General features: G+C 43.0%; 1 protein-coding gene across 5 annotated transcripts in view; it reads left to right on the top strand.

Moving 5' to 3' along the window:
- Positions 1–6: 6 nt before the first annotated feature.
- The window catches only part of HPRT1 (hypoxanthine phosphoribosyltransferase 1), a 53321-nt gene continuing 38949 nt past the window's right edge, over positions 7–14378 (top strand). For all 5 annotated transcript variants that reach the window (XM_081808231.1, XM_081808230.1, XM_081808228.1 and 2 more), the window contains exon 1: positions 7–166. In XM_081808231.1, coding sequence (XP_081664357.1) covers positions 140–166 — 27 coding nt within the window. In that variant the 5' untranslated portion in view covers positions 7–139. The remainder of the gene's footprint in view (positions 167–14378) is intronic.

Genomic DNA, 14378 nt, shown 5'->3' with positions numbered 1-14378 from the left:
GGCCTAGAGCGCAACGGCGAGCAGATCGCTCGGCTTTCCCGCGTGTCGCCACCTTCTGCGGAACCCCCGCCTCCTCTGCTGCGCCGCCGGCTTCCTCCTCTTCAGGCTGCCGTCAGCCCGCGCGCCCGCCGGCTCCGTAATGGCGACCCGCAGCCCCAGCGTCGTGGTGAGCAGCTTGGCCCGCCGGGCCGTGGCGGCGGCGGCCGCGGCGCTGGCGGGCGGCCCCTGGGGCGCGCGGCCCGCAGTGAGGTCGCCGGCCGGGGTGGCCCGGGGAAGCCAGGAGGGGCGGGAGGGGGGGGAGGCGGCCGCCGTGTCCCGGCTCGGGCTTTACGTCACGCGGGGCGGCGTGGGGGGACGGATGGCGAGGTGCGGGGTGGGTGCGCCTGGACGGCCCTGGCAACGAGGGCCGCGTGGGGGAGGAGAGGGTGGAAATGGCGTTTTGGTTGACTAGTGCCGCTGGGGAGCGTGCTGCGGGGAGGGGCCGCGCGGGCCAGTTCGGGAATGATCTGGCGCGCCGCGGGTTTGGGCTGTTTATTGGGGGGGGGGGGGGGACGGGCTTTCTCCGGAGAGGCCCTTCTCTAAACCGGGGTATGCTGCCCAGGTCCTCAGGGTTGCGGTGTAGGGGGCCCAGGCACGGGAACGACCACATGGGAGGGCACGCGGGGACTGGCATTTCTACCTAGTTCCGCAAATACATAGTGACTGTGCGAATGCGCAGTGCCCGATTGAATCCTCACAGCAGCCTTGGTAGCGGTAACCATGCCTTCCTCTTCACACACGAGGAATAGTGAGACGATATTAGGTAATTTTCCCACGGCCCAGAGGTAACCAGGTCTCGAATTCAGATACGCCTCAACCTGGATCCTAAGCTCGTTGATCCTGCAGGGACAAAAAATGCGAATCTGGTCCTTACCTCCAAGGACATTCATACCACCATCAGCCTCTCTCTCTCTCTCTCTCTCTCTCTCCACCCTCATTGGTTCGTTTTGTTTCTCGAACAAGCTAAGCCGCATTCCCCTCCCACCTTTTGGATCACGTTTGCTAAAATGGCCAACGCCCCTCCCAAACAGTTACATGCCTTAGTCTGCAGCATCATCGTCGTTATTTTCACGTTTACCCGATTACCTGTTGATTGTCTCTCCCACTAAACCATAAACTTTATGAAGGTCAAGGATCACCACCGTAACCCCAGCACATAGGACAGTGCCTGGCATGTAAGGAATTATCAATAATGGTTTGTTGAACTAACAAATAATTAGCCACTTGAGCCCTAAAAAGGGAGGGATTCTGTTGATATTAGGCACTGTGGCTTAAGGTAAAGACCAGTGTTCTTAATGGAGTCTGGCCTGGAATCCTGCTTGTTTGGGCTGTTTACTAGCTGTGTGGCCTTGGGTAACTTACTTCACCTTTCTGGTCCATAATGTATTACTGAGGTGCTACTGAAAAGATTGTAAGACTGTCTACAGTCTAACTGACTAAACAACTTTTCCATGGTCCTTGACTGGGAATAATAACATAAGAGCTATCATTGTGTTTACCTATATAGTCCTATTTAGTCCTCAGGACAACCCTGTAACAATAGCATGATTATTTTTTAAAAGATTTACTCATTTATTTAAGAGAGAGTGGGGAGCAGAGAGAGAGAATCCTCAAGCAGACTCCCTGCTGAGCTCGGAGTGCATGGACCCCGAGATCAATTAGCATGATTATTACCATTTTACAGAGCAGGAATCTTTGAAGCCCCTGAGAGGTTAAATTCATACCCACATGACACAGTTACTAAGAGGAACTCAAACCTAGGTCTCTCTCCAGAGCCCATGCCCTTAAAACGGTTCACTAATAGTAGGTACTTAAAAAAGGGTGGGGGATGTTGTTTTTATTCAGTTGCTGAGGAAGTTAAGATACTTTTAGCTATGATGCCCCGCCCCAGCACGCAGTGAATTATTATTGCGAGAACTGGCTGTTAGTTTTGTTCGAACATTAAGATCTTCATTGTGTTTGCAGTGTTTGCAAATTCCGTTCCTTTTTTAATTTCCTTCCCAAAAATGGTCTGCACGTTAGTAATAACAAACACTCACTTAGTGCTTACTATGTTCTGGTTTCTTTTCTAAGAAAAAGACAAAAGGACCAGATCAGCCCAGGAGAGGGATCTTGGAGTTTTCCTTTAGTTTTCTTGTAGTTCATCAGGTAGTAACTGGGCCATGTCATGTGAGGAGAGGTTACAGATGCGCTAGTGTAGCCTTCTTTCTTTCTGTAATTTTATCCTGTGTGGATTCAGTAAGATTCATATGCTGTAGGAGTGTCAACCACCTTTGTTAATATCAATAGTGAGACTCCACTGTTACTTTGCCACCAAATTACTAACATTTAGAATAATTTGCTACTAATAAGAATTCATACACACTTTAAATTGCTGTGGAACTACCCTCTAACAGTGTGCTTCTCATAATTGATAGGTATATATTTTTTTGTCCAGAATGAACATGGCTGTTATTCCACTGTGCACACTAATAAAAGGAAAGATCACAGCGTAGGATAAGTTCATGTACTTGGACAGATAGTAGTTATGGGCCAACTTACCTAGGAGCAGCTAATAATTTACCCCTGGGTTGAATAGTGAAGAAAGCTGATTTTAGGGGTGTCTGGGTGGCTCAGTCATTTGAGCGTCCAACTCGTGGTTCCTGCTCAGGTCATGATCTCAGGGTCCTTGGATCGAGCCCCGCATCGGGCTCCGCACTCAGTGGGGAGTCTGGGGATTCTCCCTCTTCCCTCCCCTAAAATAAATTTTAAAAATCTTAAAAAAAAAAGAATGCTGATTTTAATTCTTATAACTTTACATTCTTCTAAACCTTTTATTTTTTTTTTAAGATTTTAATTATTTATTTGACAGAGAGAGAGCATAAGCAGAGGGGGGCACAGAGGGAAAGGGAGAAGCAGACTTCCCGCTGAGCAGGGAGCCCGACGAAGGGCTCGATCCCAGGACCCTGTGATCATGACCTGAGCCGAAGGCAGACGCTTAACAACTGAGCCACCCAGGCGCCCCTCTTCTAAACCTTTTAATTCTTTAACCCCTAGAAGGGAGGGCAAGCAACTTACATATGTAATTTATTTGTAAGACTGATATAAAATTGGAAGATGAACATATTGCTAGTTTAAATTAAATTATTTTTACATTAAGAATTATGTGCATCAGTGATTCATAATTTCAGTTTTATGATACCCTGGGTTATCACAAATTATCCCAAGGGGATGGCATATTCTCTGCTTTGGTGTTCTTTAAGAATTTTAATTTTTTTTTTTCGAGTTTTTTAAGAATTTTAAAGTATCTGAATATAAAAGGTAGAAATATGCTACCCAGCAATTTCTGCCCATTCTAGAAGCTTGGAATTGTTGTTGGCTACTAGGAATAAAATAAAATGTATTTTATCTATTACTGTACATTTTTTAATTCACATTTTAAGCTCATTTTAAGACTCACTTCCATTCGGTCTTGTCTGGACCCATGAACATCGCTGTATTTTGACCACAAAGAGACTTAAGCAGTCATAGTCACAGATGATGAATTGATGTTGCTAGTGTTATCTTAGGTTGAGTTAATTTCCTTGCCTGCTGTAATTTTAGATAACATATTTTTGTAATTAGCAATTTTATGTGTAGGGCGCCTGGGTGGCTCAGATGGTTAAGCGTCTGCCTTCGGCTCAGGTCACGATCCCAGGGTCCTGGGATCAAGTCCCACATCGGGCTCCCGGCTCAGCGGGGAGCCTGCTTCTCCCTCTGACCCTCTCCCCTCTCATGCTGTTTCTCGCTTGCTCGCTCGCTCTCTAAAAAATAAATAAAATCTTTAAAAAAAAAAAATTTTTATGTGTAAACCACAAAAATTTTCACTATGAAAACTGTTATAGACGTGACACACATAATCATTAAGAATTTGTGATGCCAGTTTTACTGGGAAGTAAAATTATTTTGGTAATCTGTGATAGCAAAAGTATTGACTATGATTCTAGACAAATGGTAGATGCTAATGTTACATATTCCAATAATCTTACGTATTGATGAAAGTACCGGTGTAGAGTTTACCGTTAACAAGTATATTACAGATAGGCTAGAATTTGAGAGCTGTGTTCTAAAGCGCCGAGGGGATGCGGTCAGATTTCTGAACTGTCTGAGTAACTCAGAGCTATTAGTAACCTATTCTTTGGTTTCCAGTTCAGCCAGAAATGGCCGTAGTGGGAACGGTGGATCTGGAGAGAAACCATTGTCATTTGTTCACCGCTTCCTGTGCTCACTTCTAGCAGCACATGTACCAACATTATTTACCACTTCGTGCCCCTCCAAAGCGCTCCCCAAATATTTTGGGGTTGGGCTCTCCGCAGAGCCATCTAGAACCTTCTTTGTGGTCTTCTTTAGCCATTTTAGGTCAAGTTCTTGTTGACATAATAGCTACTCCCACCCAAACTCATACGTTGAAGCCCTAACTGCCAGTGTGTGCTATTTGGTGATGGGGCGCTTGGGAGGTAATTAGGAGTAGATGAGGTCATGAGGTTGGGGCCCTGGTCTTTTAGGAAAAGACACCAAAGAGCTCCCCTCCTCCCCCCCCCACGCTCTACTGTGCACATGGCTAGGAGAAAGCAGCTGCCTACAAGCCAAGAGGAGAGGCCTCAGGATGAAACCTACTTTGCCGGCATCTTGATCTTGGACTTCCCGGCCTCCAGAACTGTAAGAAATAAATTCCTGCTGTTTAAGCCACCCAGGCAGTGGTATTTTGTCATGGCATCTCCAGCAGACTAATACAAGTTGTTTCAGAAGGTGTCGGTGACAGCCACGTGCTTAGACATGCAACACCAAGTCAGCAATAATAAAACAGATGTGATTTCCATTCATCCAGAAATGTTACGTATTTTTCATAATCAATTACTGCCTGGTTGATATAGAAGGCTGTGCTAATTCAGTATCAGAGACATGCCAGTCTACTTTACTCAGTTCACAACCTAGGCAACAGAATATAATGATGAAGCTTGATACTGCTTTCGGGGGAGTCATTGGTGCTGGGTTCCAGGTTTGCCTTTAGTGCGTATATAACTGCTTTTGATAATCACAGATTTGAGGGCTTGTCAAATTAGATTCAGGTACAAGTGACAAGCTTTGTTGTGCTGTATAGATGGGGGGGTGTGTGTATGTCTTCTAGATTGTAAGCTCTTTGAGGGCTCTAAATGTAAAATCATCTTTGTAGCCCCCTACAAAATTTATTGCACTGTGCCTTAATCAAAGTGGATGCTAAGTGCATTTTTATGTAATTTAATATATTGCAATCCGTTCCTATCAAAGCAGCCACTGGATTGTTAAGTAATCCGTATCAGATGAGGTTAATAGCAGACATTAACCAATATCAGATGGGATACATAAGGGCTAATAAGATTAAAGGCCACCAGGTATATTTCTGTCTAGCTCTTGTGGAGATTGAGGTTATTGGACCTGTTTAATGTGAAGCTTTGGTGTTTGGGGTGATAAAAAAAAAAAATTCCCTGTTCATTGAATTGTATCTTATCTTATTTCTTATCAGTGATCCAGGTGCAATTGAGGCTTCTGAGAGTTTGAGTGCTCTCCTAAACTCCCACCATACTTCACGTATTTTTTTTTCATAGCACCTTACCCCACCGTCTTATGGTTATTCGTGTACATGTCATGTCTTCTATACGGTAAACTCTTTGAGGGAAGCCAAGTCAGATTTATCTAATCCTCTAGTATGGACATCATAGTAGATTCTGAGTAAATATTTGAATATTAGTAATAAGAATGCAGGTTCTGGATAAGGTCATCACCATTTTAAAATTAGTATTCTAATATTTGGTCATTTTATATGGATTTAAAAGACTTGAACTTTTCATTAAATGTAAAATTGGGAAAAGTGATGTTGGTGCCTTGTCATCGTTTAAATAAATTGCTCTGTATTTAACTTTATATTTGAAATATCTGGGGCGCCTGGGTGGCTCAGTCGTTAAGCGTCTGCCTTCGGCTCAGGTCATGATTCCAGGTCCTGGGATCGAGCCCCGCATCGGGCTCCCTGCTCCGCGGGAAGTCTGCTTCTCCCTCTCCCACTCCCCCTGCTTGTGTTCCCTCTCTCGCTGTGTCTCTCTCTCTGTCAAATAAATAAATAAATGAAATATCTATAAGTAGACATAATAGCATAACAAACCCCTATATACCCATTGCCCATTTTTGACAGCAAACTACCTATGGCCAATCATATATTTCTTAAATTATGACCCCCATAAATATACCCCATTTATTTATAGTGAATTATAACAAAGTTGTGAATTCATGCCTAAAGTACCTCAAGCACTGCAAGGTTTTTTTTGTGTGTGTGTGTGTGTGTGTGTGTGAGTAAAGTGATAGAAGTTATTAAGTGAGGATACAGAAAAAGCTCTCAAGAGTGAGAGGGGTCCCGACAAGGTTGCTGACAAGGGCCTTTAGGGTTAGTATAGAAAGCTAACCAGGGAACTTAAATCCTTTTAACATCTCTATTGATAACACCTTCAGTGGCTTACTTCCTTTTTAGGGGCTGGCGGTTCTTTGTTGGTCAGATGTGATTATCACAAAGACACCCACCCGACCCACCCCACACACGCCTAGGGCAGGGTGGTCCGATTTGTCCCCTTCTCTCTGGTTTCCTCACACCTCCACATTTTGGGGATTTCTGTGAGCCTGATCACTTAGCCCCCTACCTGTCTCTCCCTACCGAGCCCAGCCTGTCCCTTCCTCATTCCTCCCCCTGGAATAGTAACCCTAACTGCCCTTAGGGAATGGGACGATGACCACTCTGGCTGCTTCCTGCTGAAATGGGGCGGCAGGCTGTGTGGCAGTTAGAGTCTGTCCAGAGGTTGGTCCAGGGGCTTGTGGTATGGCCCCAGGGGGTCCTGATGGGCAGCAAATGGTACATTGATCAGCAGATGCAAAAGGATGAACGTGAAAGCGGAACCCTCCTACACTGTGGGTGGGAATGCAAGCTGGTGCAGCCACTCTGGAAAACAGGATGGAGGGTCCTCGAAAAGTTAAAAATAGAGCTACCCTATGACCCAGCAATTGCACTACTAGGTATTTATCCAAAGGATACAAACAGTGATTCGAAGGGGCACCTGCACCCCAATGTTTATAGCAGCAGTGTCTACAATAGCCAAACTAGGGAAAGAGCCCAGATGTCCATCAACAATGAATGGATAAAGAAAATGTGGTGTATACATACAATGGAATATTACGCAGCCATCAAAAAATGAAATCCTGCCATTTGCAACAATGTGGATGGAGCTAGAGGGTATTATACTAAGCAGAATAAGTCAATCGGTGAAAGACAAGTATCGTATGATCTCACTGATATGTGGAATTTAAGAAACAAGGCAGAGGATCATAGGGGAAGAGAGGAAAAAATGAAAAAAGACGAAACCAGAGAGGGAGACAAACCATGAGACTCTTAAATCTCAGGAAACCAATTGAGGGTTGCCGGAAGGGACGGGGATGGGAGAGATGGGGTGGCTAGGTGATAGACAGTGGGGAGGGTATGTGTTGTGGTGAGCACTGTGAATTGTGTAAGACTGATGAATCACAGACCTGTACCCCTGAAACAGATAATACATTATATGTTAATAATAATAAAAAAGAACTATAAAGGAAAATTTCAGTAAAGCTTCATTTGACAAGCAAAAAAAAAAGTATTAGGCCCAAAATTATGATCACATCCCTTAGATAAGAGCCCCAATTAACAATTTTGTCAAATAGATCAGTGAATATCTTGATCTTATTTAATTGGTCACAGATGCCCCCTGTTAATTGGGACACCTTCAAGCAATGCAAGTTTAAGAGTTTCTTTTTGCCTTTTGGGAAGAGTTATATTAACATGTGTTTTTTTTTTTATGCTTGAAAGAAATCAACCCTTTTTATTATTTTTTTTAAGATTTTATTTATTTATTTGACAGAGACACAGCAAGAGAGGGAACGCAAGCAGGGGGAGCGGGAGAGGGAGAAGCAGGCTTCCCGCCTAGCAGGGAGCCCGATGTGGGGCTCGATCCCAGGACCCTGGGATCATGACCTGAGCCGAAGGCAGATGCTTAATGACTGAGCCACCCAGGTGCCCCTATTTATTATTTTTTTTAAAGATTTTATTTATTTATTTGTCAGAGAGCACAAGCAGGGGGAGCAGCTAGCTGTGGGAGAAGCAGATTCCCCGCTGGGCAAGGAGCCCAATGTGGGACTCCGATCCCAGGACCCTGGGATCATGACCTGAGCTGAAGGCATATGCTTAACCGACTGAGCCACCCAGGCATCCCACATCAACCCTTTTTAAAAATTTTATTAAGTTTTTAAATTTTAATTCCAGTATAGGGGCACCTGGGTGGCTCAGTCGTTTAAATGTCTGCCTTTGGCTGGGGTCATGCATGTTCCCAGAGTCCTGGGATCGAGCCCCACATCGGGCTCCCTGATGAGCGGGGAGCCTGCTTTTCCCTCTGCCCCTTCCCCTGCTCATGCTCTCTCACTGGCTTTCTGTCTCTCAAATAAATAAAAATTTTTTTTTAATTTTTTTTTAAAGATTTTATTTATTTGAGACAGCGAGAATGAGAGAGAGAGCATGAGATGGGGGAGGGTCAGAGGGAGAAGCAGACTCCCTGCCGAGCAGGGAGCCCGATGCGGGACTCGATCCAGGGACTCCAGGATCATGACCTGAGCCGAAGGCAGTCGCTTAACCGACTGAGCCACCCAGGCGCCCATAAATAAAAATATTTTTTAAAAATTTTAATTCCAGTAAACATACAGTGTTATATGAGTTTCAGGTGTACAATATAGTGATTTAACAATTCTATACATGACTTCAGTGCTCATTACTTTAAGTGTACTCTTAATCCCCATCACCTGTTTCACCCATGCTCCCTCCCACCCACCTCCCCTCTGGTAACCATCACTTTGTAAACAGTCTGTTTCTTGATTTGTCTGTCTCTCTTCCCTTTGTTTTCTTAAATTCCACATATGAGTGAAATCATAATGATATTTGTCTTTCTGTGACTTATTTTATTTAGCATATACTGCTCTCTGGCTCCACCCATATTGTTGCACATGGCAAGATTTCATTTTTTTTTTTTATGGCTGAATAATATTCCATTGTGTGTGTATATACACACACACAACACACACACACATCTTTTATCTGTTCATCAGTCTATGGACACTTGGGCTGCTTCCATAATTTGGCTATTGTAAATAATGCCATAAATATAGGGGTGCATATATTCCTTTGAATTAGTGTTTTTGTATTCTTTGGGTAAATACCCAATAGTGTGATTGCTAGATCGTAGGTTAGTTCTATTTTTAACTTTTTAGGAACTTCCTACTGTCTTCCACACAGGCCGCACCAGCTTGCATTCCCACCCACAGTGCAAGAGGGTTCTCCTTCCTCCACATCCTCGCCAACACCTGGTGTTTCTTGTGTTTTTGAGTTTAGCCATTCTGACAGGTGTGAGGTGATATCTCATTGTAATTTTGACTTGCATTTCCCTGATGATGAGTGATGTTGAGCAGCTTTTCATGTGTCTTTTGGCCATCTGTGTGTATTCTTTGGAGAAATGTCTGTTCATGTCTTCTGCCCATTTTTTAATTGGATTATTTGGTTTTTGGGTGCTGAGTTTGATAAGTTCTTCATATATTTTGGATACTGTCCTTTATCGGATATGTCATTTGCCAATATTTTCTCCCATTCAGTAGGTTGTCTTTGCTGAGCAGAAGCTTTTTATTTTGATGTAGTCCCAATAGTTTATTTTTGCTTTTCCTTCCCTTGCCTCGGGAGAAATATCTAGAAAAATGTTGCTATGGCTGATGTTAATTATTGCCTGTGCTCTCTTCTGGGATTTTATGGTTACGGGTCTCACATTTAGGTCTTTAATCCATTTTGACTTTATTTTTGTGAATGGTGTAGGAAAGTGGTCCAGTTTCATTCTTTTGCATGTTGCTGTCCAGTTTTCCCAACACCATTTGTTGAAAAGACTGTCTCTTTCCATTGGATATTCTTTCCTGCTTTGTTGAAGATTAATTGACCATATAATTGTGGGTTTGTTTCTGGGCTTTCTATCCTGTTCTGTTGATCTATTTGTCTATTTTTGTGCCAGTACCATACTGTTTTGATTACTACAACTTCATAGTAGAACTTGAAATCTGGAATTGTGATACCTCCAGCTTTTTCTTTTTCTTTTCTTTTTTGAGAGAGAGAGAGAGAGAGAAAATGAGAACGGGGGAGGGGCAGAGAGAGAGTACGCTCCACACCCAGCACTGAGCCCCTTATGGGACTCGATCTCACAACCCTGAGATTGTGACCTGAGCCGAAGTCAAGAGGTGGAAGCTTAATTGACTGAGCCACCCAGGTGCCCCTGTTTTTCTTTTTCAAGATTGTTTTGGCTCTTCAGGGTCTTTAGTGGTTCTATACAGATTCTAGGATTTGTTCTAGTTCTGTGAAAAATGCTGTTGGTATTTCAATAGGGATTGCATTAAATCTATAGGTCGCTTTGGGTACTTTTGGACATTTTAACAATATGTGTTCTTCCAGTCGATGAGCATGGACTGTCTTTCCATTTGTATTGTCTTCAGTTTCTTTCATCAGTGTTTTATTGTTTTCAGAGTATAGACCTTTTCACCTCCTTGGTTATGTTTATTCCTAGGTATTTTATTATTTTTGGTGCACTTGTAAATGGGATTTCTTTCTTAATTTCTCTTCTGTTGTTTGATTATTAGTGTATAAAAATGCAGCAGATTTCTGTACATTGATTTTGTATCCTGCAACCGTACTAAAGGTAAGGGCAGTTCTAGTTTTTTGGTGGAGTCTTTAGGGTTTTCTATATGTAGTACCATGTCATCTGCAGATAGTGACAGTTTCACTTCTTCCTTACCAGTTCAGATCCTTTTATTCCTTTTTCTTGTCTGGTTGCTGTGGCTAAGACTTCCAGTGCTGAGAATAGACATCCTCATCTTGTTCATTTATCTTAGGGGGAAAAATTCTCAGTATTTCACCATTGAATGTGATGTCAGCTGTGGGTTTTTCATGTATGGCCTTTATTATGTTGATGTATGTTTCCTCTAAACCTATTTTGTTGAGGAATTTTATCATGAATGGGTGTTGTATTTTGTCAGATGCTTTTTCTGCATCTGTTGAAATTATCATATGGTTTTTATCCTTTCTCTTACTGGTGTGATCTGTTACACTGATTTGCAAATATTGAACCACCCTTGCATCCCAGGAATAAATCTCACTTGATCGTGGTGAATAATTTTTTTAATGTATTGTTGGATTGGTTTGCTAATATTTTGTTGAGGATTTTTGTATCTATGTTCATCAGAGATACTGGCCCATAGTTCTCTTTTTATGTAGTATCTTTGTCTGGTTTGGTATCGGGGTGATGCCAGCCTCATAGAATGAATTTGGGTTTTCCTTCCTCTTCTATTTTTTTTGGAATAGTTTGAGAAAAATAGGTATTAACTCTTCTTTAAATGTTTGGTAGAATTCACCTGTGAAGGCATCTGGGCCTAGACTTTTGTTTGTTGGGAGTGTCAACACCCCCTTTTTTTATTAACATAAAATGTATTATTTCTTTCAGGGGTACAGGCCTGTGATTCATCAGCCTTACACAATATACAGTGCTCACCACAACACATACCCTCCCCAGTGTCCATCACCCAGCCACCCCATCCCTCCCACCCTGCTCCACTCCAGCAACCCTCAGTTTGTTTCCTGAGATTAAGAGTCTCTTATGGTTTGTCCCCCCCTCTTTTTTTTTTTAAGTAGACTTCATGCTGGGCGGGGCTTGAACTCATGACCCTGAGATCAAGAGGGGCTTGAACTCACGACCTGAGCTGAGGTCAAGAGTTGGACACTTAGGAGTGCCTAGTGGCTCAGTCAGTTAAGCGGCCGCCTTCAGCTCAGGTCATGATCCCAGGGTCCTTGGATCGAACCCCGCATCAGGCTCCCTGCTCAGCGGGGAGCCTGCTTCCCCCTCTGCCTGCTGCTTCCCCCTGCTTGTGCTCTCTCTCTCTTTCTCTTTCTCTCTGTCAAATAAATAAATAAAATCTTTAAAAAAATAAACAGTTTAAAAAAAGAGTTGGACATAACCTTCTGAGTCACCCAGGTGCCCCACAAGTCAGACCTTTGACATTAAATATGATATATAAATCTAATAGTATTGATTGAAAATAAGAACTTTTGAATTAGAGATTAATTTTGTGTTTTGACAGAGATAGAATTCCTATTTTGGTGTACATCCCACCTGTTCTGTATATAGCAGACTGCACGTCTGGGATGAACTCTGGGCAAAAGTCACATTGGCTTTGATTGAGACAAAGCAGACTCTTGAAGTTCTTAGGCTGCCTGCAAAACCTGTAGCCAGGCCCTGAGCCACTTTCGCAGAAGCTGTAGTCTGATGTTACATAATTTTGAAGGGTCCTGAGTGGGTCCTGGTTTATGCTTGTGCAGAAGCAGTGAGTAACTGAGAAGAGGTGTTGAGTAAGCTTCAGGGAAGCCATTTTGGTGCTCTGGATCTTTTTAGTGTTAAAGCACTGTGAAATGGTACATTTTCATTCTTGTCCGGTAATAGCAGATATTTTCTGATGAGCCAGACTTGAATGCTGATCCTCTTATCCTACAGGATCTAGCAAGGTCTGTCTTTTCCCAAAACTTGAACTACATTTCAGTTTATAAAATTTATAGGGGCACCTGGGTGGCTCAGTCGTTAAGCGTCTGCCTTCGGCTCAGGTCATGATCCCAGGGTCCTGGGATCGAGTCCCACATTGGGCTCCCTGCTCAGCTGGAAGCCTGCTTCCCCCTCTCCCACTCCCTCTGCTTGTGTTCCTTCTCTTGCTGTGTCTCTCTCTGACAAGTAAATAAAATCTTAAAATAAAATAAAATTTATAACAGGAGTACTTGCTTGTTAGAGAGTATTCTTGAAAAACTCTTGTAGGTGACACAGATGTCCCGTTTCCATTCTTTTTGTAGAGAATGTGTTCTGAAATATGCATGCTATGAATGTTTAGCAGACAGGTTAGCACTTCATATTAGAGGATCCGACATAATCTTCCCCCCCCCCAAAATAGAATTTTTCTTGCTGCGTATGAAAGTAATACATGTTTGTTGAAAAACAAATCAGCAGTGACTTCCAGCCACCCTCAGACCGGCTGCCAAATGAGTGCCTCTGCTCTACGCAGCCACAGGGCTGTGCGCCTCCCTGCGGCACAGTCAGCTGCCCGGCCCCGTGCACAGGTGGAGGCTGGCTGAAGGGACCGGCAGCTGGCCCAGACGACACCTACAGTTCCACCCACACCTGGAGAACTCAAAACAGCTTTGGGGACTGAAAAAGCGTGAACCTCAGATTTGTCAGAATATAATTAGGAATTCTGTGAAGAATATTATAAATCTTAAATAAGTACTTTTAAAATTTATTGAAAACCAAGCCACCTGTCCTTAAGCACCTAACACAGTGCCGACTGAAAGGGGCTCAGTAGAGAGTAGCTGAAGCATCAAGATGTAATTATGGTTTGACCAATATTTCTTGAAAACTGCCAAAACACTCCTATCATCAGCTTCTTGAATGTGGTTTGGAAGATATTTAGTCTTGACTATCATGTGAGGTAGAGTATTAAAATTCTGGTTTATTTCTTTGAATGAATTTTAATTTAATGGTAAGTGGGAATTATAAATCAACTATGATAAAAAAAAAAGTGAAATTGATAATGAAAAAAAGGCCAAGTCAATATTAAAGTGCGCAGTGTGCATGGGGCGCCTGGGTGGCTCAGTCGGTTAAGCGTCTACCTTCAGCTCAGGTCATGATCCCAGGGTCCTGGGATCGAGCCCCGAGTAGAGTCGGGCTCCCTGCTCAGTGGGGAGTCTGCTTCTCCCTCTGCCCCTCCCCTGCTTGTGCTCTCTCACTCTCTCTCTTTCTCAAATAAATAAATAAAATCTTAAAAAAATAAAGGGTACAGTGCAGCAAGTATCCCCCTATAGTTGACCACTGATGGGTATGTTCTCCTCCATACCCACCCTTTCTTCCTTCACTTGTTCCTTTCCTCCTCCTCCTTCTTTCCCCCTTCCCCTCCTCACTTCTTTCTTTTATTATTTTGTTGTATTACAATTTTTGTTTGTAGATTTTGTTTTAATACATCTTTAAAAATTTCCCCATACTTTTTATATGTATGTAAAACACACATAATACCACAGATAATTTATTTTTCTTCCCCCCCCCTTTTTTTTTTTTTTTAGAGAGTGTGTGAGCAGGGGAGGGGCAGAGGGAAAGGGAGAGGGAATCTTTTTTTTTTTTTTAAGATTTCATTCATTTATTTGAGAGAGAGAGCACAAGCAAGGG

Source organism: Leptonychotes weddellii, chromosome X (genome assembly GCF_054177405.1).
Source record: "Leptonychotes weddellii isolate Sample4059 chromosome X, ASM5417740v2, whole genome shotgun sequence".
Classification (NCBI taxonomy): domain Eukaryota; kingdom Metazoa; phylum Chordata; class Mammalia; order Carnivora; family Phocidae; genus Leptonychotes; species Leptonychotes weddellii.
Note: the sequence above shows the minus strand (reverse complement) of the source record. Positions and strands in the feature narration are given on the sequence as shown.